Source organism: Myodes glareolus, chromosome 2, assembly GCF_982192425.1.
Source record: "Myodes glareolus chromosome 2, mMyoGla1.1, whole genome shotgun sequence".
NCBI lineage: Eukaryota > Metazoa > Chordata > Mammalia > Rodentia > Cricetidae > Myodes > Myodes glareolus.
The window spans coordinates 110,306,583-110,334,442 of NC_142027.1; the positions used below are offsets into that span (position 1 = coordinate 110,306,583).

Below are 27,860 nucleotides of genomic sequence, written 5' to 3' on the forward strand. Positions count from 1 at the left end.
TCAGCAGTCACAGCAGGTTTATTAATGACAGTAGAGCACCGTGACACCCGACCTAGAGGGTCACACGGGGGCAACGGTGATGTGATGGCTGGGAGTGAGGCAGGCCAAGGTGGGCAACCTGGTCTCCTGGGTGCAGAATCCGGGCCGCAGGGACTACAGAAGCAGTCAGGTCTCCCAAAGACACAGGTGCCACCGCTGTCCCCCACAGACATGGAGAAGACCATGTTAGGCTACGGCCTCCCCTGAAGAGATGACCGTGACAAGGGTCCTGAGCATGTCAAGGTTCTCCAAACACCTGCCAGGCTCGGCGTACGCCTCACGTCTGTAGCTCTAGAAGGTGATGGGGCTCTCTGGGTGATGCGCCAGCCAGGCTGGAGCTGTGGGCTTCCCGGAGGTCTTGCAGCACACAAAGCAACTGGGCCAGCGGGTCCTTGGGAGCTAGGTGGAGAAGCATCATTGGGAGAGCAGGTATGGCTTCAAAGGTCTGCCAGCCCACACCCATGTGTCCCTGGAGGCAGCTGAGGCCACCAAACCTGAGGAACCTACCTCCACCACGGTCTGTGGGTGAGCTTGTTTCTGTTTCTCCACTCAGTAGCCGCTGCTTCTCCCTGCAGAGGAAGGCAGAGTGAGGGCCAGCAGCCACACCTACCTTGCACCGAAGGCTCCCTGCATGTGGACTCCCTGACCTGCAGGTGGCGCTCAGGGGACAGGCGGATGCTTTCAGTCCACACGGAATAAACACGGGGCTTCCACTTTCATCTTCCTCTGCAGCCCACCGTTCAAACACCGAGAGGCCAGAACCTCCCCTCCCACTTTCAAAACTGTTCTCACCGCATCACCAAACCTGTCCTTGAAAGTCCATCCTCCTGCCTCAGCCTCCCTAGTGCTAGGGGTACAGGTGTGAGAACCATGCCCGGCCAGAAAACCAATGGCAAACCAAGCCAAACTGTGTCTCTCTGGTTTTGCAGGGCCTATGGGAAATCAGCCAATTGGACCCGAAGTTCCGACCTGCCAGCAGGTTATGGGAGGAATTCAGGGGTGGGGCCGCAAAGATAGAACCCAGTCTTATCTGAACTAGACACTCATTCTTCTGCTGTTTCTTTTTCGTATCGTCTTTGTTTTGGGGAACTTTTGCTTGTTTTTGATACAGGGTCTCACGATAGAGACCATGCTTGAACGCCTGTACCTCTCAAGTGCTGGGATTAAAAGCAGGTGCTACCACACTTAGCGGGTTTGGTTTCTGGGACAGGGTCTTAGGTGGCCCAGGCAGGTCTTAAACTATATCACAGAGAAAAACTTTGAACTTCACATCGTCTTGATTCCACACTAGAAGGCTGGGATTCTAGGCATGAGCACTGCGCCCAGCTCAGGGATTTTTTTAATTTGTTTGTCTTGTTTTGTTTTGTTTTTGTTTTTGCTTTTGAGACAGAGTTTCTCTGTGTAGCCCTAGCTGTCTGTAGACCAGGCTAGCCTAAACTCAAAGATCCACCTGTCTCTGCCTCCCAAGTTCTGCAATTAAAAGCGTGCACCATCATGCCTAGCTTTTTTTTTTTAAATCTCAAAAAATTATTATTTTATGTGTGTAAGTGTATGTATGTGCATGTCTGTGCACCATATGCATGCCAGGTACCCACAGAGGCCAGAAGAGGGCCTCATATCCTTTTGGAACTAGAGTCACAGACAGTTGTGAGCTATCGGGTAAATGTTCTTAACTACTGAGTCCTCTCCTACCCAGGTTTTTGAGGGAAGGCCAAAATCTCAGAAGATCGCTGAGTGCCAAGAAGGACCCTTACTCCCCTGCCTGGGATCTAGAACACTGTACACAGACAAGCAGCCCCTTTTGTGTAGCCCAGGAGAAGGCTCTAGGGAGCTGAGACGGCCTTTAAGCATCCTCCAGCCTGCCCCCCCACCTGGAGCCTGGCAGTGGTGGCACATGCCCAGAGGCAGGCAGATCTCTTGGTTTGAGGCCAGCCTGGTCTGGTCTACAGAGTTAGTGCCAGGACAGCCAGGACTACACAGAAAAACCTTGTCTTGAAAAACAAAACAAAACAAAACAACAACAACAAAAAGCAGGCATCCCAGTGTTTTCTAAGGTTCATAGTCAAACCTTAATTGGCAAGCTAGCCCAGGAACTCATAGATTAGCTGGAGGCAAAGCCAGTGTTTTGATGCCATCTCTAGAAGGCTGGGCAGATGGGGTCAAATTAGCACAGGAAGCAGTTGTGGCCATGACCTCTAGCACCCTAATAGGAGATGACCTTGTCATGCAGAAAGGCAGTTGTGGGAGGGTGCTTGGCCTCATCAAAAGAGGTAATGCAGGGCCAGCAAGATGGCTCAGCAAGTAAAGGAGCTTGCTGCACAAGTCCAAGGACCTGAGTTCTGTCCCCGAGACCCACACGGAAGTAGAAGGAGAGAACTGACTCCACAAGGTTGTCCCAACTCCATGGGAACGATGTAGAAGCACGCGTCTCATGTGTTCATTATGTACACATGAAACAATAACACATAAAAGAGATGAGCACGCTGGGTGTGGTCATGCACTGCCACTTCAGCTACTTGAGAGACTGAGACAGGAGGATCACAAGTTCAAATCAATCCTGGGACACACTGCAAGACCCCGAGGACCAGGGAGATTTCTCTGTGGGCAAATGCTTGCCTTATAAGCATGAGGACCCGAGTTTGATCCACATGAAAGAGCCAGGCATGGTAGTATATGCTTGTAATCCTAGAACTGGGGAGGCGAAGACAGGTGGGAATTCTGGCTAGCCAATCTCGTCTAAGCAGTGAGATCAAGACCAATCTCAGGTCTTGTCAAAAAAAAAATATAAACACAGCAGGAGGCTGGAGAGATGTCTCAGTGGTTAAAAGCATGTACTTCTTGCTGGACAGTGGTGGCACACATCTTTAATCCCAACACTCGGGAGGCAGAGGCAGGTGAATCTCTGTGAGTTTGAGGCCAGCCTGGGCTACATGGTGTGTTCCAGGACAGGTTCCAAAGCTACAGAGAAAACCTGTCTCAAGAAACAGAACAAAACAAATGAGAGAAAGGAAGGAAGGAAGGAAGGAAGGAAGGAAGGAAGGAAGGAAGGAAGGAAGGAAGGAAGGAAAAGCTTGTACTTCTCTTACAGAGGGCCTGAGTTGCATTCCCAGTACCCACAACAGGTGGCTCACAAACACCTAAGACTCCAGTTCTAGGGGATCTGGTGCCCTCTTCTGGCCTCTGTAGGCACCTGCACTCATGTGGCATACAGAGACATACACACATGAAAATAAAAACAATTTTTTTTTGTTTGTTTGAGACAAGGTCTCACTGTACAGACTCGGCTGGCCTAGAATTTGCTATGTAGACCAGGTTCGCCTCCAAATGACTGAAATCCTCCTGCCTCCCAAGTGCTGGGATTAAAGACATGTACACCACACTTGGCTAAAAGTAAATCTTTAAAAAAGTTAAAATTTAAAAAAAAGCATAACGTGGGGGGCTGGAGAGATGGCTCAGAGGTTAAGAGCATTGCCTGCTCTTCCAAAGGTCCTGAGTTCAATTCCCAGAAACCACACGGTGGCTCACAACCATCTGTAATGAGATCTGGTGCCCTCTTCTGGCATGCAGGTGTACACACAGACAGGATATTGCATACATAATAAATAAATAAATATATTTTTTAAAAAAGCACAGGTAAGGAAGTGGACAGCAGTTGAGGAGTGTCACGTGAGGCCGTCATTTGGCCTCTACACACACATGTATACATCCACCATGCAGAAAAACGGACACGGAATCAAAGGCAAACAAAGAAAAACAGAAACAAAAGTCAGGGGCAGCCGTTACTTAGCAACCCTCAGGTCCGGTTCAGGTTGCAGCCCTCCAGTTGACACATCCCCTGACCATGCAGCTGCCCCTTCATGAGCCTCCTCACCGAAGTGCTGCCTCCACACCCAGCAGGTGCTTATAGACGAGCTGAGCCTCAAGGTCAAGGTCCAGGGGGTCATTCCATTCCTGCAGGGTCACCCGAGAGTGGGTCCTGTCACAGCCCTGGTCTGGAGGCAGAGACAGGGCAGAGTTACAATGGAAATACCATGTCCACCTTCCCGGTAGTACAGAAAGGGGAAACTGAGGCTGGGAGTGACGGAAGGGCTGATGAAGGGCCCCAGCGGTGGTAAGGTGGCCCTGGCTCTGTCTGTCACTATCTCCACTTTGGCTTCAGCTGCTGGCCCACACAGTCTATACTACGGACTGTGGGTGTCCTGTGGCAGTCAGATCAGGGGAGCTGGTAGCTTTCTGGAAGGTCTGTCTGGAGGTTGCCCTGAACTACATGATCATGGTCGGGTGGACCTGAACTTCTTGTATCGGAATAGACTGTCCTGTTACTCACCAGCTCTGCCACGTTTGTCCACTCACCTGCCCACTGTAAGCCCCAGTTGTAGACTGTGGACATGACCTAGCAGTAGAGCTGTTGCCTAGAACCCCTGAGCGAGGGGCTGGGAGTGGCTGTGTGGTGGGAGAGTGGTTACCTAACACGTCTGTGGGCCTGAGTTCCACATGTAGCAACACACACACACACACAAACATACACACACTGTAAGGCTCTTCCCAGTAAAATGAAATCTCCGGTTGTGTCCTGGGCCACAGTGAGGCCCACAACAGCTTTAATGAGGGAACTGCTCTGAGGGCCACAAGGAGTCATCAATACAAAGTCAGGGCAGGGAGGGTGCAGTCAGTGCACAGGGGTGGAGGGCTTTTCCTATGCCAGGCTCTGGGGGCTGAGGCTCAGAGGGCAGAGGGTTCAAGTCTTCAACTCTGTGAGTGGGGAAGGTCTTGGAATTTCCAGAATTGATGGACACGGTGTCACATGACTTTAATGCCAGAACTCAGGAGGGCTGGAGAGATAACGGCCCTGCAGTTGAGAGCACTAGCTACCATTCCAGATAATCAGGGTTTGATCCCCCAGAACTCACATGGCAGCTCACAGGCATCTATAACTCCAGTTCTAGGGGACCCAACAAACTCTTCTGACCTCTAAAGACACCTCCTCACACACATGTGGCACTCACACAGATGCACATGTGTACACATAAATAAAACAAATGTGTATTAAAAATAAACATAAATCTTTAAAAAGAGAGATACTAATGAGTTTTCAGGCTTTGTCAGAATATCCAAAATCACTCACACGTACATAGCACACACACTTTGCACCCCCTTGGCACAGCATTTACCAAACCACCCAATCTCTCTGTGCTCAGAGCACCTGCAGGGCTGGCTTTCCTTGGGCAGCTTTGCCGTGGGTAAGCATGTGGCTTTCCAGTCAGGCTGTCCCCAGTGTCTCAAGAAGCCTTCTCCCAACCTATGACCTGCTTGGGACAGACGTGGAGGGACCCAGGATTCCCACCTGTCCGGTCCTTCTGGTGACAGCAGCTCCACTTGTCCCCGCGGAAGATGCCAGGGTGGTATGAACCCAGGAGTCCCGTGTTGTTGACGCTCACCTTACGCAGTGCAGACAGCCACTGGTTCAGCTCATTCACACACTGTGGGGACAGCGTCTCTCAGAGGTCAGCCTTCTTCCTCCCCAGGCGGAAGCCCTTTCCTGAGCCACCTCCCCAGCCCTCTCAGGCACTCTACTTGATACATATCAAACTAGAACAACAGGGGAAGAGGGAAGTCAAAAGAGGAGCTGCCGCCATCAGATTAACCCCTGACTGATGTGGGAGGGCCCGACCCACTGTGGGCAGCACCAACGGTGTGCAGCTGGCCCTAGGGGGTATAAGAAAGCAGGCTGAGCAAGCCATGAGAAGCAAGCCAGGAAGCTGCATTCTCCATGGGTTCGGCTTCAGTTCCTGCCTCCAGGCTCCTGTCTGGCTTTCCCTGATGGTGGACTATAACCTGGAAGACAAGTAAACCCGTTCCTCCCCAAGTTGCTTTTGGTCACAGCCTTCATCACAGCAACAGAAACCTATTTAAGACACCAACCTTCAACCCCTCACTGGGGGATTCTAGGCGGGCGCTCTACCTCTGAGCCATACCCCAGCCCCTCACTGGGGGATTCTAGGCAGGGGCTCTACCACTGAACCACACCCCAGCCCCTCACTGGGGGATTCTAGGCAGGTGCTCTATTGTTTGAATCATGGCACCCCCACTCCCCTCCAGAATATCACTTGACACTTTTAATATTTACTCTTGGGAACTAAGGCATTGAGTCCCAGGCTCGCCTGATCTACAGTGAGTGTTAAAAAAAATCCAGGACAGAAAAGGAAAAGGCAAGCAAGCTTTGAGTCACAGGAACCTGGCTATCCATCTAGCCATACACACACCTACATATGGAGGCCCATAGCAAGCATGGACCACGCATCTGGGCACGAGACTCCAGAGCACTTAGACACACACAGCTTGAAGTACCTAATGTGGCCGACAGAGGGCGAGGGGGGGACTCCTGAAGCCCCTCCCCACAGTGCCCTCCACAGGTCGCACCTTGCACTGCAGGTAGACAGTCTGGGCCCGGCCAACATCGTCTGCATAGATGACCTGCATGACGTGGGAGCTGCCAAAGCTCTTTTCCTCCACCTTCTCCGCAGCCCGGATGCTGGCGAGCTTGATGAAGGCGCTTTTCTGGGGCAGCCAGAAAAAGGAGGCTGAGGGGGCCGGGCAAAGCAGGGCTGTTCTGCTTTCTTCTCTGGCCTCCACATCCCCGTCAGCACGAGAAATTAGGGCTTACGGTGAGGGATCTTAACAACTCATGGCTTCTGTTCCCAGGGGCCTGCTCTGGGAAGGGATCCCAGCTACAATCAAGCACAGGTTTGATTGTGACCAAACCCCAAGGCCCTAGGAAGAGTGCAAATGATACCCGGGAATGGGAGGGGTGCTAACCGTAGGCTTATATCCAGACACCCCTTCTCTGGGTGACAAAGGCCCAGGTATTGAGGCTAAACCTGCTTTTAGGGTTTGCGTCATGAAGGTCTGCGTGCGGAGTATGTGGTAAGCTAAAACACCATACCCATAAGCACTCTGTCCACTAGGCTATAGTCCTATTTGCTGTTTTGTTTTGAGACAGGGTCTCATGTAACCCAGACTAGCTTTGAACTGTCTATGTCGGTGAGGCTGATCTTGAACTCCTGATCCCCCTGCTTCTACATCCCAATTGCTGGGATTATAAGCATCACCGTCCTAGACAGCTTCCCTTCTCGCTCACCTTGGAGCTGGATGTCTTGGCGAAGCTGAGGGCTTCCGTGGTGAGAGAGAAGTACAGTTTCTTGAACGAGGAGGACGCAAGAGGGCCTTTGCCTTTGGTCCTATGGATGAACAGCGGTCCCTCCTTCACAGGCGGTGCCTGCGAGTTCAATGCCCGCTGCAGGTCCAGCTCTGGAAAGCACGCAAGAAAACGATGGATGGAAAACGCGAGGAAATGGGTTGGGGAGCTTAGGGGAGGAGCTAAGAATAGACTAGAGTTGAGTCAAGCTGGGGGCAGAACAAAGGTAAACCGAACGGTGTGATTAGCGGTGGGCGGGGCCGTGGGTAAAAAGAGCCAGGGATGACGGTCTGTTCAGGAAGTGTTGGTGTATGGTGGACAAGGCACTGGGTTCTATCCCCAGCACCACATAAAACCTGGCTTTGGTGGCACATGCCTGTAATCTCAGCCCTTTGAAGGTAGTGGCAAGAGGATCATAAGGTTTAAAGTTATTCTTGGCAGTGGGTTTGCGGCCAGCCTTAGGTTACATGGGACCTGGTCTAAAACAAACTAACAGAAGTTGGAGTCGACAGAGAGAACTGGCTTTGTTTCGGTGGGCAGGGCGGTAGGCGGGGTCAAGTAATAGACTTGCACGAATGCCTTGGGCGCAGTACTGTGGGAAAGTCCTTGCCTTCCTTCTCTTCTATGTCCACGAGCTTGGTGATGAAGTCCTTCAGCTGTGCCACACCCTGGCGCACAGTGGGCTGTAGCGGTTCCATCCACGCCTCTTTGGCCCTGGAGACCGGTGTGTCCAGATTGCCTACATTCTGCACTACCTAGGGGTGACAGCAAGAATGACAAAGCTTTGGGGAGACAACAGTTCTTCCATGGCTACCTACCTCAACCTAGCAACAAAGACGGAGGCCGAGGAGGCAGGGGCCTGACCGTGGTCCTAGGTAGGACTCGGGGATGCATGGATCACGGCATTTTGAAACTTTGGACACCTGATTACTTGGAACCAACCTTTCTGCTTTCGTCTGCAAATCTGCCTAATCTTATCATCGTGGGCATGCTGGGGAGTGCCTGGGCATGTGTGAAGTCCGCCGATGATTGTGGGAGTTGGTTCTCCCCTTCCATCATGCGGGCTCCAAGGATGGAACTCGGGTCATCAGGTTTGGCAGCAAGTATCCTACCTACTGAGCTGTCTTGCTGGCCCCGCAAGTTTCATCCTAATATCAGACTTCAGATACATGCAGACCTGGGGATAAAACCTGCATTCGAAGACCCTAGTTTACTCTACGGGCTCTGGGATTTGTCTCCTTATGTATGGATGGGGCTCTCAAGAGGTGGTCACAGGAATGCTTTGTAAACTGTGACGTGCAATGCCATGGAGTACCAGTGGCCTGGCTGCAAGGCATTCCTAGTGCCAATTGGTGCGACACTACGGAGTAGGCCAGGCTCCCTTTGCAATTTAACTGGTCTTCCCACCCCAGTCTGCAAGTCCACACCTTGGCCAGCAGGAGTAGCGTGCGGCTGGTCCGAGCATCTGCATGCCGCTCTCGCAGATGGAAGAGCTTGGGGGACATGATGGCAGGAGAGAAGAAGCGCAGGCACAGGAAGCTAGTGACAGCGATGAATGGTACATTCTGGAAGGGTGCAGAGAGTAGAGACTGGTCTAGAAGCCGGTCTGTCTTCCAGGGCCTACATCCCGCAGGATTCCCTTTCCTCTCTCTGCTTTCGGCTCTGCCGACATGGGTCGCACCTGGTGCTGGGCGCTTGGGAAGCGCTCCCGCACGCGCCGGAACAACTGCCGGAAAGTGGCGCGGACCATAGCTGGGCATGCGCGAACCGAGCGGCATAGTGCACTCAGCAGCGCCACCAAGTGGGTACGCAGCGTCTGTGCGCTCTGCTGCAACACCTCGGCCTCCGTCTGTGGGCGGTGCAGCCCAGAGCACCTATACCGGCAGGAATTAACCAACAGAGGGTGAGAACGTGGTGGCAGGGGCTCCCCTTGGTCATCGAACACAGAGAGAAAGGACAAGTGAACCCAGGCAGAAGGAACCATAACACTTGGATACGGGGCCTGATTCCGCACAATTATGCACCCAACGATCACCCCGGTCTCACCCTACATCCTTAACTTCCACTTTGCTGGGGTCCAGCTCCACATATTTCTTCTCCTCGAACACTCTGTCAATTATGGGGCCCAGGATGCCATGCAGATAGCGCATTCCTGCCACCTGGGGGCCACCAGAAACCACACGAGTTAACCATCCTGTGTACCATCAGACTGGAGTATTGACTCAGCTTTGGGCCAGATACACAATTAGACTCAGTGTACTTCACTGAATGTGTCTATATGTATGCATGAATAAATGCATGTATATGATGGAAGTTTTGGCCTTCAAGGGCCGTGGACAAACAGAACTACCTTCTGTGAATCTGAGGGTCTTTATGAAACCTCACCTTCAGAAAACACTCCATGGATTTTGAGGCCAGAGAATTGCTCCGGAAGAGGGTGTTGGCCTCACCTGCAAGCACAAATTCTAGTGAGCAGGGAGCGGGGACAAGGCCTTGGAGGCCGGAGGACAAAGGGATGGAGCCTCTAAGTGGCCCCTCAGCAGATGCTCTTCTCAATATTTCCCACCTGCCCCACCTGGACTGTTTGTTCTTTATTAGGGAGGGGGTGGCCCTGCTTCCATGTTAGAGGGACCTATCAATGTGCTAAAGAGAGAGGGCTTTCTCCACCCTGCCTGGGGCAACTCCTCTCAGGCCTCACTGGTTCGGCCCAGCTCCAGCTGAAAAAGCAGGTCCAGAAAGTCCTTGGCCAGTCCCTGCCCCAGGAAGAGCTTGAGCAGGGTGGTGGCCACTTCCTGGCGACACTCAGCACTTGTTGTCTCCTCGATGATGGGAATCAGCTGCCCTGGGCCCTGCAGAAAGCAGCAGAAATGTGGAGCTCCAACCTACCAAGGAACATGACCCTCCCCAGGGTTAAGACCTCAGAGCATCATGGGGAGGTTGTTGGGGACAGGGTGGGGATCTCTGGACATTGATGAGTGCATTCCCAGCCCCAGGAGCTAGCCTGTTGCTTTGCCGAATGGGTTCAGGACAGGCAAACTGCTCAACTAAGCATGGAAGCTCCCAGTTTCCCTCAAAGCCTCCTCACCTGGGTGCCCAGTTTCACCTCTTGGCACAGAAGCTGCACGAGAGGCTGGTAGCAGATGGATGGCAACACTGTCTCATCCCGCAGCCGCACCTCCAACTGTAAGGAGCCCAGGTTGCCCCTGGAATGGGCAGTCTGTGATCTCTCCACCAGGGACCCAGTTTCCCTGGGCCACACCCACTCACAAAGGCTCAGGCTCTGTGCCTTTGAGATTAGCCATGCATTCTCTTTGTTTATGTCCATCAGCTGCTTTGCAAGTCCCTCCCCCCAGCTCTGCCTTTCTGTGTCTCTGTCTGGAAGACCCTTCTTGCCTAATTACCCAAAGAATTTCCACCCATTTTCAAAGCCTAGTTCTTTTTTTTTTTTTTAAGATTTATTTATTGGGCTGGAGAGATGGCTCAGAGGTTAGAGCACTGTCTGCTCTTTTAAAAAAAAGATTTATTTATTTATTGTGTATACAACATTCTGCCTCCATGTATGCCCACACGCCAGAAGAGGGCATCAGATCTCATTACAGATGGTTGTGAACCACCATGTGGTTGCTGGGAATTGAACTCATGACCTCTGGAAGAGCAGCCAGTGCTCTTAACCACTGAGCCATCTCTCCAGCCCCAAATTCTAGTTCTTTCATGCCTCCTGACTCCAGTGGACCATGGGAATCCACCTGAGTATACCAAACTCTCATATTCCAAATCTATCAGCTCCTGAACACCACCACGTCACCTGTACGCTTTATCCAAGAAGCAAGTGGTTAACCTACCAGAGAAATTCTGACTCAGGCAAGTTAGGTAGCACACCATAATAAATCTAACCACCAAGAGTCCATGATTCTTTTGGAGAGGGCACTGACTAAGGCTGTCAATGTTCCTTATGGTTCCCACTACCCTCCCCACACAGCACACTGAGGCAGCCACACTGCCCAGCACATACTCCGTGAGCTGAAGCCATCAAAGTTGTCCTAGACTGCTTCTAGGCAAATGCCTTGGGCTGGACACACCCCTGGCCATCTGCCCATGCCCTGAGATGAGGGATGTGGGACCTTCTTCAGGGAACCAAAGCTGAGTCAGTTGAGAAGTGTAACGGGGACAGAAACAAGCCAAAGACTTTTCTAGATGTGGCCACCAGACTGAGCAGAATAAAATCACAAGGGCTAGAGAGATAGCTCAGAGGTTAAGAGCCCTGACTGTTCTTCCAGAAGTCCTGAGTTCAATTCCCAGCAACCACAGGGTGGCTCACAACCATCTGTAATGAAATCTGGTGCTTTCTTCCAGCCTGCAGATAGAACACTGTATACATAATAAATAAATAAATCTTTAAACACACACACATACACACATACACACACACACACACACACACACACACATGACACCAAGCTAAATTAGTGAAGTTTTAGTATCAGTATGGCTTGAATACTGCCTGATCTTCTTTCTTGAGACAAGGTCACACCTTGTAGATTCAGACTAGCCTGGAACTCTAGATCCTCCTGCCTCAGTTTCCTAAGAGCTTCGATTACAGATGTGAACCATCACACCTGGTTTGCATTCTTTTTTCTTTTCCTTCCTTGCTTGCTTGCTTGCTTTTTGTTTGTTTGTTTGTTTTGTTTTGTTTCTTGGTATTTTTTTTTGAGACAGGGTTTCTCTGTGTAACAGCTCTGACTGACCTGGAACTCACTCTATAGGCCAGGCTGGCCTTGAACTCACAGACATCCGCCTGCCTCTGCCTCCCGAGTGTTGGGATTAAATGTGTGTGTCATCACACCTGACAGTGGCTTGCATTCTTACATTAAACTGGGGTTACACAGGTGTGTCATTCTGCTTCACTCCAGGTGTCTCATCTGTGCACATGCCACTGTGCATGTGTGAGGTCAGAGGATCGCTTGAGAGAGTCGGGGTTGCCGGCTGCTGAGCCATTCTGACAGTACAGGGTGCTCTGGCGTTTATTTATCTTTCCGGTACTAGAAACCAGATCTATGGCAAGTGCCTACAGGGCAGGCACTCTACAACGGGTATATCACCAACTCTGCCTGGCCTTTCATGAGGCAACTCTATTTCTGGAAACTCTTGGGGAATGAGGGTTTGGAGTCATGGCTCTGAGATATTCTCTCTAGGGACCAGAGAGCTACAAGAAAGCCCTTTAAAGGAAGGAGTCTGAGGACTTATTCTAGAAAGTGCCAGGACTCACAAAACAGGAGATCCATGCATAAATTTTAGCTCAGAAGACAAAGGTGTATAAAAACAGCGGGAAGGTCCCACCAGGATGAGAGAGGGGCTGGCCCAGCGGGCAAAGGCTGAAGGACACGTGACCTCTGTACTCTTGGCCCCTGACCAATCAACCACCCGTAGGCACTCTGTCTCAGCACACACCCCAAGGCCCAGAGGGGCACTTACTCGCCTCGTCGGCTTTTGGACTGGTCAGGTTGCAGCCGGAACCAGCCTTCTTCCTGCCGGGCTGAACACAGTCTCTGGACATTGACAACCACCTGGGAAAAGGGCAGATCAGGGCTGGGACACTTAGGTCACCTCCTAGTCAAGTGCTGATCTTTTATCTTTTCTTTTTCTGAAGCTGGGGATAGAACCCAGGGCCTCACAGATGTTAGGCAGATGCTCTACCACTGAGCCACACCCCAGCCCCTCACTGGGGGATTCTAGGCAGGTGCTCTACCACTGAGCCACACTCCAGCCCCTCACTGGGGTGGCAGGGCTCCACCACTGAGCCACGCCATCAGCTAACAATAACTGTTGTGATGACTATTCTTGGTTGTCAACTTGACTACGTCTGGAATTAACAAAGACCCCAAAAGTAGAGGGTACGTCTGTGAAGGATTTCTGCTTCAGTTGAAGTGGGAAGATCTACTTTTATTTTTCAAGACAAGGTTTCTCTGTGTAGCCCTGGCTGTCCTAGAACTCACTTTGTGGAGCAGGCTCGCCTTGAACTCAGAGATCTGCCTGCCTCTGCCTCCCAAGTGCTGGAATTGCAAATATGGGCCACCAAGCCTGGCTTGTTATTCCATTTTCTGAGTTAGCATCCTACTATGTAGCCCAGGGTGGCTTCAAATTTGCAATAATCCTCCTGCCTCAGAATTCCAAGTGCTGGGAGTGCTGCTATGCCTGGATTACTTTTTGTTTTGAGACAGGGTCTGGCTTAGTTGCCCAGGCTGGCTTTGAATTCACTCTGTAGCCCAGGTGGACTTTGAAATGAAGATCTTGCCTCAGCCTCTCAAATATCTGGGATGGCAGGCTTGCACTCCTGGGGGCCTGGTTTCCAGTATTGTTCTCCTAGCACGGAGGGGCGCCTTGAAAGGGTCCCAGAATACCAGAGCTGCCAGCAGGGAGGAATCCCAAGTTTACTACCTGAGAAAGCAGGTGAAATGGCCGGAAGGGACACTAGATGCTGCAGGTGGGGGATGTGGCCTGGGCAGATGGGAGGTATGGCCTGGGCAGGTGGGGGTGGGGCTGGTGCTTACTTTGCCTAGAAAGTCATTCCGGCTAACAAGGTCCCAATCCCAGGCCTCCACGGACAATGCGGACAATGCGTCTGCTGCTCCCTCCTCCAGTTCAAATTCAAATGTCTCGTTCCAGCGTGGGTAGCAGGATTTCTTCACCACCTGCTCCGAAAGGAATAGTATAGTGGCTCAGTTCGCAGGGCTACCTAGGGCCAGAGCAGGGTAGCACTACCCCACACACCTCCCCTGGCTCTGTACTGGTAAATGCTTCCAGACCCAACCGGGAGTGGTGGAGAAAGCCCGCTACTTAGGAGGCAAGACTGAAAGGTCAAGGCCAGCCTTGGCTACAAGGGAGTTCAAGGCCAGCCTGAGCAACTTAGTGAGACTCTTGCTTCAAAAATAAAAAACGAATGCCTTAAACTTATGAGTAAGAAAAATAGCAATTCCAGGTGGCGCCTCTAGTCCTCACTGCTAATGTGAGATGAACCGTTGAGCGGTAAAGTCTGCCACTAAGGCAATCCACCTACTGATAAATGAATATAGGAAAAAGGACTGGGGTGTGGCTCAGTGGTAGAGCCCCTGCCTAGAATCCCCAGTGAGGGGCTGGGGTGTGAATCAGTGGTAGAGCCCCTGCCTAGAATCCCCAGTGAGGGGCTGGGGTGTGGCTCAGTGGTAGAGCCCCTGCCTAGAATCCCCCACTGAGGGGCTGGGGTGTGGCTCAGTAGCAAAACCCTTGCTTAGCATGTGAGTCTAGGATTCAATCCCCTATACTGAAGAACTACTTCATAAGACATCACACACTCCACCAACGGGGAAACTGAGGTCCAGAGTGTACATGGGACTTCTCCAAGGCCACACAATAAAGCAGACTGCTCGGAGAGCCCAGCTCGGGACAGGCTCCCCCGGGCTGCCACCTTCATGATGATGCTCACAGAGCTAAGAAAATCTAGACTGGGAAGCTGTTCCAGAGTTTCCAAGTCCCCCACTCCACCCCAGTCAGTCAGTCCTCTAGCTTCCTCACCGAGGTCTCCTGGGTCCGGCCATTGTAATGCACTCGGACGAAAGGGTCAGACGCGCCATTTCGGTCTTTTGGGGCTAAATCCCTGGGGGTGAGATGGGGACAGGGAATTACTGCTCCTGCCTTTGTCTCCAGGTGAACACAGCAGGCCTGGAAGGCGTGGCTCATCCAGGGCTGCATGCCAGCTGGCTAACTGGATGGCAACTCGCCCCTCCCACACCACGGTCACTCATGGCCCCCTTTGCCCTCCTGACTGACCAACTGCAGAGATGCCACTGTGCCTGACTGTGGGCAGCAGAAGAGAGGGCAAGAACACCTGGGAACTGTCAGACATAACGCTTCTGTCTCAGCATGCAGGAAGCTGAGGCAGAGGATCTTGAGTTTGAGGCTAGCCTGAACTACATACTGTCAGTCTGAGACACATAGGAAGACACTCTCTCAAAAAAAGTGTGTGTGTGGGCTGTAGAGATGGCTCAGAGGTTAAGAGCACTGACTGTTCTTCCAGAGGTCCTGAGTTCAATTCCCAGCAACCACATGGTGGCTCACAGCCATCTATAATGAGATCTGGTGCCCTCTTCTGGCATGCAAGCATACATGGAAGGAATGCTGTATACATAATAAATAAATAAATAAATAAATCTTTAAAAAAAAAGTGTGGGGGGGGCATAGTGTACTCCCTACCAGACTCTAAGAGGAGGCTACTGTGGGTGCAGTTCCTGGGGCAGAGGTCAGAGAGGTGACTCATGGAGGTAGGAACATGTTTCTGTGTTAACCATCCTTTTGGTGGGGGTTCTTTTTGAGACAAGATTTCTCTGTGTAGCCCTGGCTGTCCTTGATCTAGCTCTGTAGACCAGGCTGGCCTAGAACTCACAGAGATCCGCCTGCTTCTGCCTCCCAGGTGTTGGGATTAAAGGCGTGCGCCACCATCGCCCGGCACGTGTTACCCATCTTGACAGAGATGGATGCTTAAGTGATGGTCCCAAGGTCCTGAGGTTGGATGCTCTATGCAACCACGTGCATATGTTTAGAACACATTGCTCTAGGCAGCTTGGTGCCACAAGGGCTGAGGATGGAGGCAGGTGGGAGCAGAGCCGGGATGGAGTGGATTGGAGAGGGAAGAACATGAACCCATTCCTCATGGTTCCAGCCTCATGGCAGAACAGAAAGCTGGGGGCAGCCACCAGATACCCAACGTGTCAACCATGGAATCCACGTCCTTCCAGTCACCAGAGAGACCACTTCCTCCCAGATGGGCTAACAGCCTCAGGGTAAGGCGCATATTTAGTTTTTCATTTGTTTTGTTTTGTTTTTGTAGAACTGACCGGCCAGAGGCTGCTCCCTGGCCCCAGGGGTAGACTGGAGGGGATGTGCTGTCCACCCCCACATTCGACCAGGACATGGCATTCCCCTTTGCTCCCATAAGAGAACACACACACACACACACACACACACACACACACACACACACGGGGGGGGGGCGCGACTGGACAGGGAGGAGGAAACTTGAGCCAGAAGGGAAGGCGCCTCTCCTGGAGTGTCTGTGAGTCACAGCCAGGCCCAGACAGGAGTGGGGACAGAAGTTAAAAATACCCTAGGGCTGGGGGTTAGACCTGTCACAGGTGACTCAGGCCCACAGAGCCATTCAAGCTGTTGCCCCACCCCCACCCCCTGTCTGGACATATCAACAATTTTTTCCCTTCCACCCATGTGAGAGATCATAAACACACACACTCATACATGTACACATGTGAACACACACACACTCACACATGTACAGATGTGAACACACACACTCACACGCACACATGTGAACACACACAAACTCACATGCACACACAGGGTAAGTATATACTGGGGCTGGATAAGGAAGCCCAGACCTAGCACTGGGACACTGGTGTCTGAGCACACAAGGGGGCACACTACCTCTGCTCCCCTACTGGACAAGCAGGCCATTTCTCCCCTACTGGACAGCAGGCCATCTCTCCCCTACTGGACAGCAGGCCATCTCTCCCCTACTGGACAGTCAATCAGGCCATCTCTGGAGAGCAGGCGCGAAGAGGAGGCTGGAGTCCTACAGTCACGATCCGACCCCCACATCCCTCAGTCCGTCTCACCTGCCCTCAAGCACTGAGCAGCGCAACCGGCTGGCATGGGTCCCCGGCACCACCTCCAGGCGCAGGTGGATCTCGCCCTGCACCTCCTCATTCCGGTCCACCTCCATTAAGTGGGTCCAGCCACTGAATCCTGCGGGGCTTCGTGTCAGTCAAGGATGGGGCCCACCCCCCACTCCCTTCATCCCACCTGCTACCCCAGAGCTCCTCTATTACCCCTTGAAGTCCTCTAGCTATTCCCAGTGACAGATGGAGAAACTGAGGCCCAGGCACCGAGCAGGAGTTGGAAGTGCGGAGATATTTAGTTTTACTTATTGTGTGGGGCTGTGCTTTTCTGAGCATGCAGGGGCCAGAGCTGGATGTTGGGTATCTCCCGCTATCTTATATTTTGAGACAGAGTCAACCTGAAGCCCCCGCCCCCCCATTTCAGCTAGGCTGGTTGGCCAGTGAACTCTTAGGGTCTATCTGTCTTTCCCTGACAACGCTGGAGTTACAGGCACAAGCAGCCATGCCTGGTTTTTCCTCGAGTCCTGGGACAGCAAGAGCTCTCTGTCACGAAGTCAACTCTTCATTCCCTGCTCTTTCGTTATAAAGAACGGTCTCATGTAGCCCAGGCTGGCCCCACTCACACTATGTATCTGAGGATGACCCTCGCGCTCCCAATCCTCCTGCCTCCACCTCCCCAATGCCAGGATTACAGGCACATACCCTGTAATATTGAGGTTGGAATTTAAGTCAGAGGTCCGGGTTCTAGGCCTTCACTAGCGTTCTGTGCTTTGATTGCCTGCATCTGACCCTGACTGGTTGTGGAACTATCGACTCTATCCCCAGCTTTCCCTCCTTAAAACACGAGAACAGTGGCTCCCTCCTGGCTATTGGAGCGATAATCCGCAGGCCAGATGTGGGAGCTAAGGGAGCCACCAGCAAGGAAATGCACCAGGTACACCTGGTCAGCTGGGGCTGCAGCAGGAGAGGCCACCGGCCTGGCCGGGCCAGGAGGCTCCATGAGTCAGCAGAGCCTGCCACCCACTCATCCCCACCCCCAGCCTCACAGACAGGAACAGGTGCATACCCTGGGAAACCATGAGACAGTCAGAGAATGGGCTGGCAGAGCCCAAAGGACCCAAGAGCTCTTGGGCTCAACCACCTGAAAAGCCCAGAGAGGTCAAGACCTGTCTGAGGTTGCACAGTGAGACCTGGGCAGGGCTGAGACCTCAAAAAACAGTGTGTATTCTGGACTTAATCCAAGTGTCTCTGAATCTGGACTGGCATCAGGCCAATCCCCTTGGGTCTGGGACTCAGGTGGGGGGAACTGATGGAAAATAGGAACTATATTGAATGGTAGGAGTCAGGTACTAAATAGACCACTGAGGAGATGGGACATCTTACCCTTTGGGTGAGAGGCTAGCATATCCCTCGTGAGGCAGACCTTCCCAATAACATCGTCCCGGCTGGGGGTGGAAAGAGAGAGTCAGAACTGAACTGTGGAACGAATTTCCCTGGAGCCCAGCAAACGCAGCCCTCCAAGCCCAGCCCCCACCTCCAGGAAGCCATCAATTGCAGGACAGCACAATAGGGCGGATCTAAAACACACCAAACTCATGCCCCCTGGGTTCCCACTTCATAGCTCACGTCACAATGCGCATGCACATGGGTGTGCAGCTAGTCCATACACAAGCTCAGCCCCGCCTCCTCTCAGGACCTCTGGACACCCCCACCATTGGACGCAAAAGAGGATGCAAAGAGGCCAGTAGTCAGCATCCTGGTCCAGCTGCAGAGCAGGGCGAACTTACCTGAGAGCATCCTCATCCATGACATAGAAGGCCACCGCGTGGAACGTGGGAGGTAAATGGACTTGATACTCCTCACCCCAGAAGGGGCACAGGGTCTTCCACACAGTGGCTGTCCTACAGGAGAACACCCCTCACCATCTGGCCATGCCACTCCTACCTTCTTTGCATCTGGTGCCCGGTAATCATCACAATGGTTGAGCACATGATGTTTCCTTCCCATCTTTCAGTCTTTGCTGTTGGCTTCCTGTCCACCCTGGATAGGGGATGTGCTATTACTGTAATTTGGGGACATAGATCTCACAGTTGACAGTAGCCAGTCTCCAGTAGTAGGGCAGAGGCAGAGCAGCCCCCTCCCCCCGCCGCACCAGAACAGAGCTGTCAATCAACTCATGGGATTCAACAGGACACATGGTTTCATGGGAGCTGAAGTCACCAGAGGACCAGACGGAAGCTCAGGGGGCTGACCCACCCCAACTACTTCTCAGGAAGGTCATTGAGGACACCACATTGTCTGCTTCTCTGTCTGTGGGGGGCAATCAGAACCACCATAGCCCTCTCCCTGTGTGCTGCCTATGGTTTAAAGAAAGCCTGAATTTAGGCTTAGCTTGCTAATTGGTAGGAGGTGTCGGCAATGGCTGCACCGGTTCAGGTGTGCATTGCAACCCAGTAGCTCTGGTCATGAACGTTAGAGGATGGGGTCTGAGTCGGGGATGGGCAAGAACAGCAAACACCAGACCATGAAGTTGGAGTTGGCGAGATAGAGCATCGGGTGAAAGGGCTTGCCGTCCATCCTGACAGCCTGGGACCCACATGGTGGAAAGAGAGACTGGAATCCTGCAAACTGCTCTCTGACCTCCGCCTACAAACTGGGGTGCACTTTCCCCCATCCCTAAATAAATAAACGATAAATAAATGAATGACAATATATCTTAAAAACAAACCAGGGACTGGTGGAAAGGGCACCTCCAGAGGAAGCGGCCCTTCTGGGTTGAAGAACGGTTTTATTGGGAAAGATCTCTGTGAGAGAATCTCTCAGAGGGAGAGCGACACCAAGTCAGAGCACGACGGAGTTCTGGGGTAAGCCAGACTTGACATCCGGTCTGGGTTTGTCAGTTCCTTCGGTGTGAGGCCCTGGGCAAGTTACCTGGTCTGAGCCTTACTTTCTCCACCTGCTCATTGTAATGAATTCCTAGGGTTGATAAAAAGGTTAGCCAGGCCGGGCAGTGGTGGCACACACCTTTAATCCCAGCACTTGGGAGACAGAGGCAGGTGGATCTCTGTGAGTTCGAGGCCAGCCTGGTCTACAAGAGCTAGTTCTAGAACAGGCTCCAAAGGAAAAAAAAAAGTAAAAGGGTTAGCCGGGAGACTGGTGGAGGCAGTGTTCTAACTGCTCATCACTGTGTCTCTCTGGTGGTAAAGACAGAACCAGGCAGGTGACAATTGCTTGCCTACAGGGCAGGAGATAAGGATAGCTTTGGAGTTACAGGTCGGTCTTTCTCAGCTTGGAGCAGAGACAGTACTGGAGTCCCAGAGAGATGGGGGACTCCCAGCCTTCATCCATGTCCTCCAGGAGGAGCAGGTGGCTGGATGAGGGAGGGTCAGTCAGCCCTGGATTCAGGAAGGGAGCAGCAGTACCTGATGATGGGTTCATTGTCCACTTTCACGATGCAGTAGGGGTCGCTGCTGCCCGTGCTGCAAGACAGAAGGGCAAGGGACGGGGTTGGCTGGCAGCCAGATGACACCAGGCTGGGCGAGGCCCGAGAGGAGGGGAGGGGGACTAGGGCGGGAACCTTGACTGGGGGCGGGGCTAGGGACACTGACGGGGTGGAGCCTAGGGTGGGAAATTTGAAGAAGGCGGGATTTGGGGGCGGGGCTGAAACAAATTCTAGAGGACCCTGGCAGGGGGCGAAAAAGTAAGGTGCTGGGGACGGAGAACTGGGGTGAGGATGGATCCTTGCTGGAGGGTTTGGGGGAACGGCTGCCGAGAGGTCTGGAGGAGAGGCCGATGGGACAAGCCTGATGAATGAGGAATTACTACGGAGGTGGGGCTGTGGGCGGGGCTTTTGCGAAAATCCAGGACCTGGGCGGGGCTTGTGGGGACGTAATCGTTGTCGTCGGGGAGACCATCTAAACCAGGGCCAAGGAGGAAAGCTTTCCGCGGGTGGGGCTGGTGGGAGGCCTGCTGGGGGCGGGACTTGTAGGAAACTTTCTAGGGGAGGGGCTTAGGCAGCTTTTGGAAGTTTATTTTTGGGAAGGGGGACGGGAGGGGGAAGAAGAAAGGGCTTCTCCCAGGCAGTGCCTTCCATCTGCCTGAGAAGGCATCTCTAGAAGACAGTGGAGACTTAGGCACCGCCTCCAGGCTGCAGCCCAAAGGCTTTCAGAACACGAGCCCCTGGGAGGGGGATGAAGAGGGCCCTTCACTGTGGGCTTCCGAGTCCACAACGTGTGTGTGTGTGGGGGGGCGCCACTCACTGCTCCTTCCCCACCCTTCGGTTTGGTGCCAAAACAGTCTTAGCAACAAAGGCCAGGCATCTCCCAGAACCTCCAGCCTCCAAACCAAACGCTGTCCCTGTATGGAGTCTTTCCCCTGCTGTCCCTGCTGCAGGCTGCAGCCTCCTCCTGTAAAAACCCTCTCCTGCCTTGGAGACAGAGTAGGGGACCCTCTGGGATCCTGCTACCCTTCGATCTTCCGCACCCCAGGCCAGGCAGGAGCGCACCTACCCATTACCTGCCTCCCTTCAGGGCTAGGAGCTAGTGTGGGGGAGAATCTTCTTTTGTTGCTTATCACAGGACTTGACCCAAGACAGGAGTCAAGTGTTTGCTGAATGAATGAATGAATGAATGATTCTGAGAAAGGAGGGCTGGAGAAGGCAAGTCCAGGATTTTCCATATATTTATACTGTGGAGCTCATGAGGTTACGAGGGTAGCGGGCAAACAGACAGTGCATATAGGGCTATCCCTGAGGTTTGTCCTTCATAAAAAGGAAGTGGATTTATGTGATTAAAGCTAGGGAAATTCCAATTTCTACTTCCCAATTCTTATTTTATTTTACTTATTTATTTTTAGATACTGGGGATGGACTCAGGCCCCTCTGAATGTTAGGCAAGAGTCCTAAGGCTGAGCCATATTATCCCGACTGTCACTTGGAAGAGTCTAATCAAGTACTCTTGCTGTTTAGCCACGCCCTCAGCTCCTCATTTGGGGATTCTAAGCCAACCTTCTATCTCTAAACTACATTCCCAGTCCCTACATCCCAACTGTCTACAGGGGCCCTTGAGGCAGGGAATGCCACTGCGGCCCAAAGCCCTCCCCCCACCCCCCCAAAAAAAACCAAAACAAAACAGGAAACATCTGCCCAAGCAGTTTGGTTTCTGGAAAGCGGGAAGTGTAACATCAGCTCACGGGGTAGCTTCCCCAGAGTCTCTGAGACAGCAAGGCTGGTGTGTACAAGGTCATAGGATGTCGTGGAACTTAAGTGGTGGTCCCTGTGACTACACAAGTCCTCTCTCCTCCCGTGAGTCCGCCCTCCAGCATCCTAATTTGCATCGCACCAGCTCAAAGCTGTGAGATTCCAGGTCTCGCCAGGTGGTGGTGCAAGCCTCTAATGCCAACAGAGGGAGGCGGATCTTCGAGTTTGAGGCTAACCTGGTCTACAAAGTGAGTTACAGGACAGCCAAGGCTACACACAGAAACCCTGTCTCAACAAACAAACAAAACAAAACAAAATTCCAGGCCTCAGACAATCGGGCTAAGCGCACTCCAGGAACAGAGCCTCAATGATCAGTGCCCAGAAAAGGTGATAAAGACCTCTTGAGGCTGTGTTTTCTATCTAAAGTTTGTGTGTGTGTGTGTGTGTGTGTGTGTGTGTGTGTGTGTGTGTGTGTGTGCGGGCGCGCACGTGTCTGTGTCTGGGCATGTGCACATGTGAGTACAAGTGCCAACGGGATTCAGAAGAGGATGCTGGATCCCTGGAGCTGGAGTTACACACCCCACAAGGGCGCGGGGTACTGAACGTGGGTCGTCTGCAAAAGCAGTAAGCATTCTAAACCACGGAGCCATTCCGAGCTTCTAGGCTGTCTTTCTGTTGTTTTCTTTTTTGAGACTGCTTCTCGTCTGTAATCCAGCCTAGTCTCAGGCTTTTGGTCCTCCTGCCTCAGCCTCCGGAGCACTTGGGTAACAGGCATGTGCCACAGGACCCAGCTTCTTTCTGGGTTGTGGTCCACCAGAGGGCCCCCTCTGCCCTGCTAGCGCTTCCCAGCTCATGAGTTCCTTGAGGTGAGACCCTTCCTTAGTTTGTGCTGCAGACCCAGTGCAGTCTTGCAGAATGGATGAGTGAGTCGCGGGAGGAATGAAGTCATTTATAGGCGGGACCAATGGTAGGCAAAAGCGCGGAGGCAGGAGCATGGCCAGGTGGGAGAATGCACCAGAGGGGTGGGAGGAAGCAGTGTCAAGAGCGGACGGATATCCAGGGTAAAGAGCGGGGCCCAACAGCAGTCACCGGAGGGCTCCTGGCACCTGTGCCCCAACAATGCTCCCCACCCTAGCGGGGCCTGTGGAAGTGGGCCCTGCCTTCTTCCACCATTCCTTCCTCAAGCCAGTGGCCACTGGCCCAGTCTGGCGACTTGTGGGCCTCTATATTTAGGGCCTTGGCAGTTTCTAGACTGTGGAAGAGGAAGGAGAGGGCAAACCCCGAAATAGCCGTAGGCTTGTCCCCAGGGCCACAGGGTGTCGGAGCCAGTGCAGCACTGTTACTTTTTGCCCAGTCTACCCAGGTACCCAGGGAGAGGCAGGGTGGAGAGGATGGAGAGGCAGAATCAGAACACGTCTCACGATGGCAGCGGAAGAAGAAAAAATATAAGGAATGGAAGGTGTGGTGACACACTCATATAATGTCATATACTCTGGGAGGTAGAGGCAGGACGGTGAGCTTGAGGCGGCCGGAGACACAGGATGAGGAATAGATCCCTATGGTACAGGAGCTCAGAAACATGAGTCACGGCCTTTGCCCTCACGCTTGTCAGGGACTGGCAACCTCTGGAGGCTTTTACTCGGTGACTAAAATGTCCGAGAGCAACACGGGACCCAAGAACCCTTCCCAAAGGCTCCAGGGAAAGCCTCAGATAGGAAGTTTGAGAAAGGCATTGTAGGATGAATAGGAGTTTTCGAGGGGGGAGGGTGTTCTAAAATGGAATGTCAGAGGGTCTCTAATATTTAAAAGCAGGACTGACCAAGAGAAAGGCCCAAATATGGAGGCTGGCATTTATAAGATGGCTCAAGAGGCAGTTTTCAGGTCAGGGCTGTGCACGCAGCCAGCCACCAGGTGCACAGCCAGCCACCAGGTGCAAGCAGAGGACCCGTGATCAGGGGTGTCAGGAGAAGCAGGCTGGAAAGCAGGGCCTGGAAAGTGATTCCAGACTTAGGACTCCCAGGACAGGGTGGCCCCTCTCCTGGGGGTGGAGACCTCGTTCCAGAGTCCCAGAGCGGTGGGACCCAGGTAGGCACAGCCCAAGAGCTTCTGGAGTCAGGCAGCAGAGCAAGCAGCTGGCAGAGACGAGAAGGGGAGGAGGTGACAGACGGAAGGGGCTGCTCCTCCCAGCCACCACCAGCCAGAGGAAGCCAAGATGACCTGGTTTACCAGTGCCCAAGGAAGGGAGGGGGTCAGGGAGTGGGGAGGACTGGGAGGGCCTGGGGAGTTGTGGAGGATGGAACCCTTTGTCGAAGCTCATCCAACAGCCACCCTAGAGACCTAATTCCCACTGGCGCCCCTCCTCTCTCCACGCACAGAAACCCACCTTGAGACGGCCCACCCTCCTCCCTCCTCATTGCCATGGCAACTGCTGAGCTGGCCTCTTCAGGCCCAGGGGGCCTTGAACTGGAATCGCTCCTGGCGCTGAGAGTGCTGGGAGGGGAGGGCCCCGGCCCGCCCGCCCGAGAGAGGTGCCCTCCCGCCTCCGCTTCCGCTGCTTCTGGCTTCTCCGTTCTCTGCAGCCAGGAACCCACCGGGGACCCGAAACGGACTTTGAACCCTAGGTCTCCCGACGCCCCACTTCTTTCTTTAGTTTTATGATTTACACTTCTCCCCGATACTAGGATTTCAGACACTCAGCTAACAGAAAAGGAAACGGAGGCTTTGCAAAAAAAAAAAGAAACGGTCTAAGGCTGCACATAAAAAATCCACGAAGTACATTCGAGGAGTCCCGCGGTTGATCTAGGGAACCTACGGGAAACAGTGTGATAAAGGGGTGCATGCAAGGTCCCCAAATCTGGCCAGGGATTAGAAGAAGCTTTATTGAATATAGCAATGCAGGTTAGGAGCCCTAGATTCAAGACTTTGTTTTGACACCTTCGGCTAGCATTTCGTGTCTGTGGGCCTCGCTTTTCTATTCTGTAAAATGGACCGAAGAGAAATGCCTTGCAGTGAGCGATTAAAGGGAGGGCTCACTCAAAGTCCAGAGAGACGAAATCCTCACTCTTTGCATCACTCCTGGTCCCTTGACTGACTCCCCACTTTTCACCTGCCCAAATGAACAGCAAGCAAGTCTGGCAGACAACTCGGGGTTATTATGGGCTCTGGAAGTACCGGGAAAAAAAACCCCGATTGTTAAGGGGCATTCCGTTCCTTCCAGCCACACCCTGGGCAGTTCTCACTACGAGGCCACCCCAGCGCCAGGCTCAGTCCATTAAAACCCCTGCCCCTTTGAACCCCGATTTACTGCCACTCCCAGATCGAGAAACTTCCTCCCCTACCTCCTGCCTTCCAGCTATTGCCTCCCCCTCCATCCCAGTCAAGGTATCCACAGTTAATCTCACTGTCCCCATTTTCCTAGCCAGTCCCCCTTCGTGGCTGCACACGCCACACCCTCTCCGCTGCTCTCTTTTTGGGGAGGCCCTAAGGACCCCCGCAAAGGTCAAGTGTATAAAAGGGGATTCCAGCAAAGTTGGGGTAGCCACCCCTATCCGCTACTCACATGTCCTTGGCAGGCAGATTTTTCCCTTCTACGATTCGGATGGACAACGAGCTGCGCCTGGCCATCGCGGGTCGGCGACGTGGAGGCCTGGCGGGGAGGGATCCGGACGCCTGGGTCCCCTCCCGGGGGCAGCGCGAGTTGCGCGGCTGGCAGGCTGGTGCCAGGCCAGGGAGGGGAGCCCTGGGGCAGAGAAATCGCCTCCACTCCATTCACCCCTCCCCGTCCCTCGTGCGAGGGCGGGAAGATACTGCAAGGAAGGACCAATCAGCGAGCTGGCTGCACACAATGGGCGTGACCTCTGTGGCCCGCGTCCCTCGTTGGTCGCCTGGAGCGAGGAGGGGCGGGGTCTGAGAGGAGCGCCTCCTCCACCGCCTGAATCTCAGATGGGGCGCGATCCTCGAGCGAGGGCTGAAGCTAGGGGGAGAGACCTGAGCGTGTGTTCTAGAAAATACTATTTGTGGGAACGTGCCAAAGGGAGTCAGGCGTATGCCCACCAGATCGGGATCGCCCTGGCCACCCGATTCTGCGCGGGATGCACAGTGCAGTTGCAAATCTATGAATGAATGTGCGGTGGGAGGAACTTATTTGGCAAGGCAGAGTTTTTAACAGGCCAGGAAAAATGTGGCGAAGAAGACCCGGGCAGCTGAGAAGTTTGGGGACATCAAGTCTGGAAAATAGGGCTGTTCTGGGGGCGTTTTTGTGTTGGGCTTTCGTGTGTGTGCAGGTGCACATACATGTGTGCGTGTAGAGGCCAGAGGTCAACCTCCAGATCATTCCTCAAGATGCGTCCACCGTTAAAATAATTTGTTTTACATTGGTTGATTAATTGTGGGGTTGTGACTTGCGTGCCGTGACCCCAAGTGGAGATCAGAGGACAACCCACAGAAATCTGTTCTTCCCTTCCACCTTACGGGTCTCAGGGATCAAACTCGGGTCGTCAGGTTTGGCGCAGGAACCTTTATCCACTGAGCCATCTCCCCTGCCCCACCTTGGACTCTCACTGGTTTGAAACTGACTCAGTAGTTTAGACTGGTTGGCTATTGCGATCCAAGGAGCCACTTGTATGGATACAAGATACATAGGTGACGCCATGCCCAGTGGTCCATTGGTTCTGGGAACTGAGCTTATATTATGTTCTCTCTTCTCTTCTCTTCTCTTCTCTTCTCTTCTCTTCTCTTCTCTTCTCTTCTCTTCTCTTCTCTTCTCTTCTCTTCTCTTCTCTCTCTCTCTCTCTCTCAAGCGACAGGGTTTTTCTGTGTAACAGTCCTGTCTGTCCTGGAACCGCTTGGCAGACCAGGCTGGCCTCGAACTCATTGAGATTCACCTGCCTCTGCCTTAATTCTGCCAAGTGCTGGAATTAAGGCGTACAACACCACCGCCTGACTGAACTTAAGATTCTTTTGCTTCCAAAACAATTTAGCAATTGAACCATCCATCTCTCTAGCCCGAGATCTATATTCCAGCCCTCCACCCCACCCATACTGGTGACTGAATCCAGGTTCTTGAATATACTAGGCAAGAACTCTGCTACGGAAACAGGGAACTCAGGAGTTCACAAGGCTGCCCCAGGCAGGGGCACAGGCAGGGGGCACTCTTGGCCTCCCTGGGTACCAGGTGACTGTGGGTGTTTTCACCGACCATAGTCCTTCATCCACATGCAGAGCCATCTCTCTAGAATGGTCCACTTCTGTGATTCCTTCCCTTGTCCAATAGCCAGAGTTCTGGGTCTATAAGATCCGTCTCTTCCTCCACCTTAAGCAACAGCCAGCCCTCCAAATCTAGCTGCAGGCTTGAGTCGCAGCCCCCACTTTGCCGCTTCCTAGCTATCCCATCCCTTGCAAAGAGCAGGGAAGAGAAGATCACGGAAAGGGGCATGAAGCACAGATTCTCATTCTTGTATATTCTAGTTTTCTTTTCTTTCTTTCTTTCTTTCTTTCTTTCTTTCTTTCTTTCTTTTTGTTTTTGTTTATGGCAAGGGGTGGGTCTCTGTAACTTTGGAGTCTGTCTGTCCTGGAACTCGCTCTGTAGACCAGGCTGGCCTCGAACTCACAGAGATCCACCTATCTCTGCCTCCTGAGTGCTGGGATTAAAGACGTGCGCCACCACCACCCAGCTACTTTTCTTTTTTAATTTAAATTAAATATTTATCATTTGCCTGTGTGTGCACACATGTATGCGTGACTTGTGGCAGTCAGTTCTCTCCTTCCA

General features: G+C 52.8%; 1 protein-coding gene across 6 annotated transcripts; it reads right to left on the bottom strand.

Annotated features, from left to right (window-relative positions):
* Rasa4b (RAS p21 protein activator 4B) lies at positions 1-25,868 on the bottom strand. 6 transcript variants are annotated; one of them, XM_087903526.1, is made up of 21 exons: positions 25,653-25,868; positions 20,319-20,375; positions 18,684-18,797; positions 18,280-18,341; positions 16,894-17,023; positions 14,783-14,864; positions 13,783-13,923; positions 12,707-12,798; positions 10,320-10,437; positions 9,933-10,083; positions 9,620-9,684; positions 9,281-9,393; positions 8,916-9,108; positions 8,662-8,799; positions 7,845-7,989; positions 7,178-7,347; positions 6,460-6,597; positions 5,384-5,519; positions 3,911-4,031; positions 547-608; positions 1-438 (listed from the first exon to the last, which is right to left on the bottom strand). In XM_087903526.1, exons 1-21 carry the CDS (start codon positions 25,859-25,861, stop codon positions 317-319), a joined length of 2,559 nt encoding a protein of 852 aa, XP_087759652.1. In that variant the 5' UTR covers positions 25,862-25,868; the 3' UTR covers positions 1-316. The 6 variants fall into 6 exon arrangements, with proteins under 6 accessions (XP_087759652.1, XP_087759653.1, XP_087759656.1 ...); XM_087903527.1 differs by lacking the exon at positions 18,684-18,797 and adding an exon at positions 18,841-18,936; XM_087903530.1 differs by having other exon boundaries at positions 18,684-18,792; positions 25,653-25,792.
* Between the last annotated feature and the right edge of the window lie 1,992 nt (positions 25,869-27,860).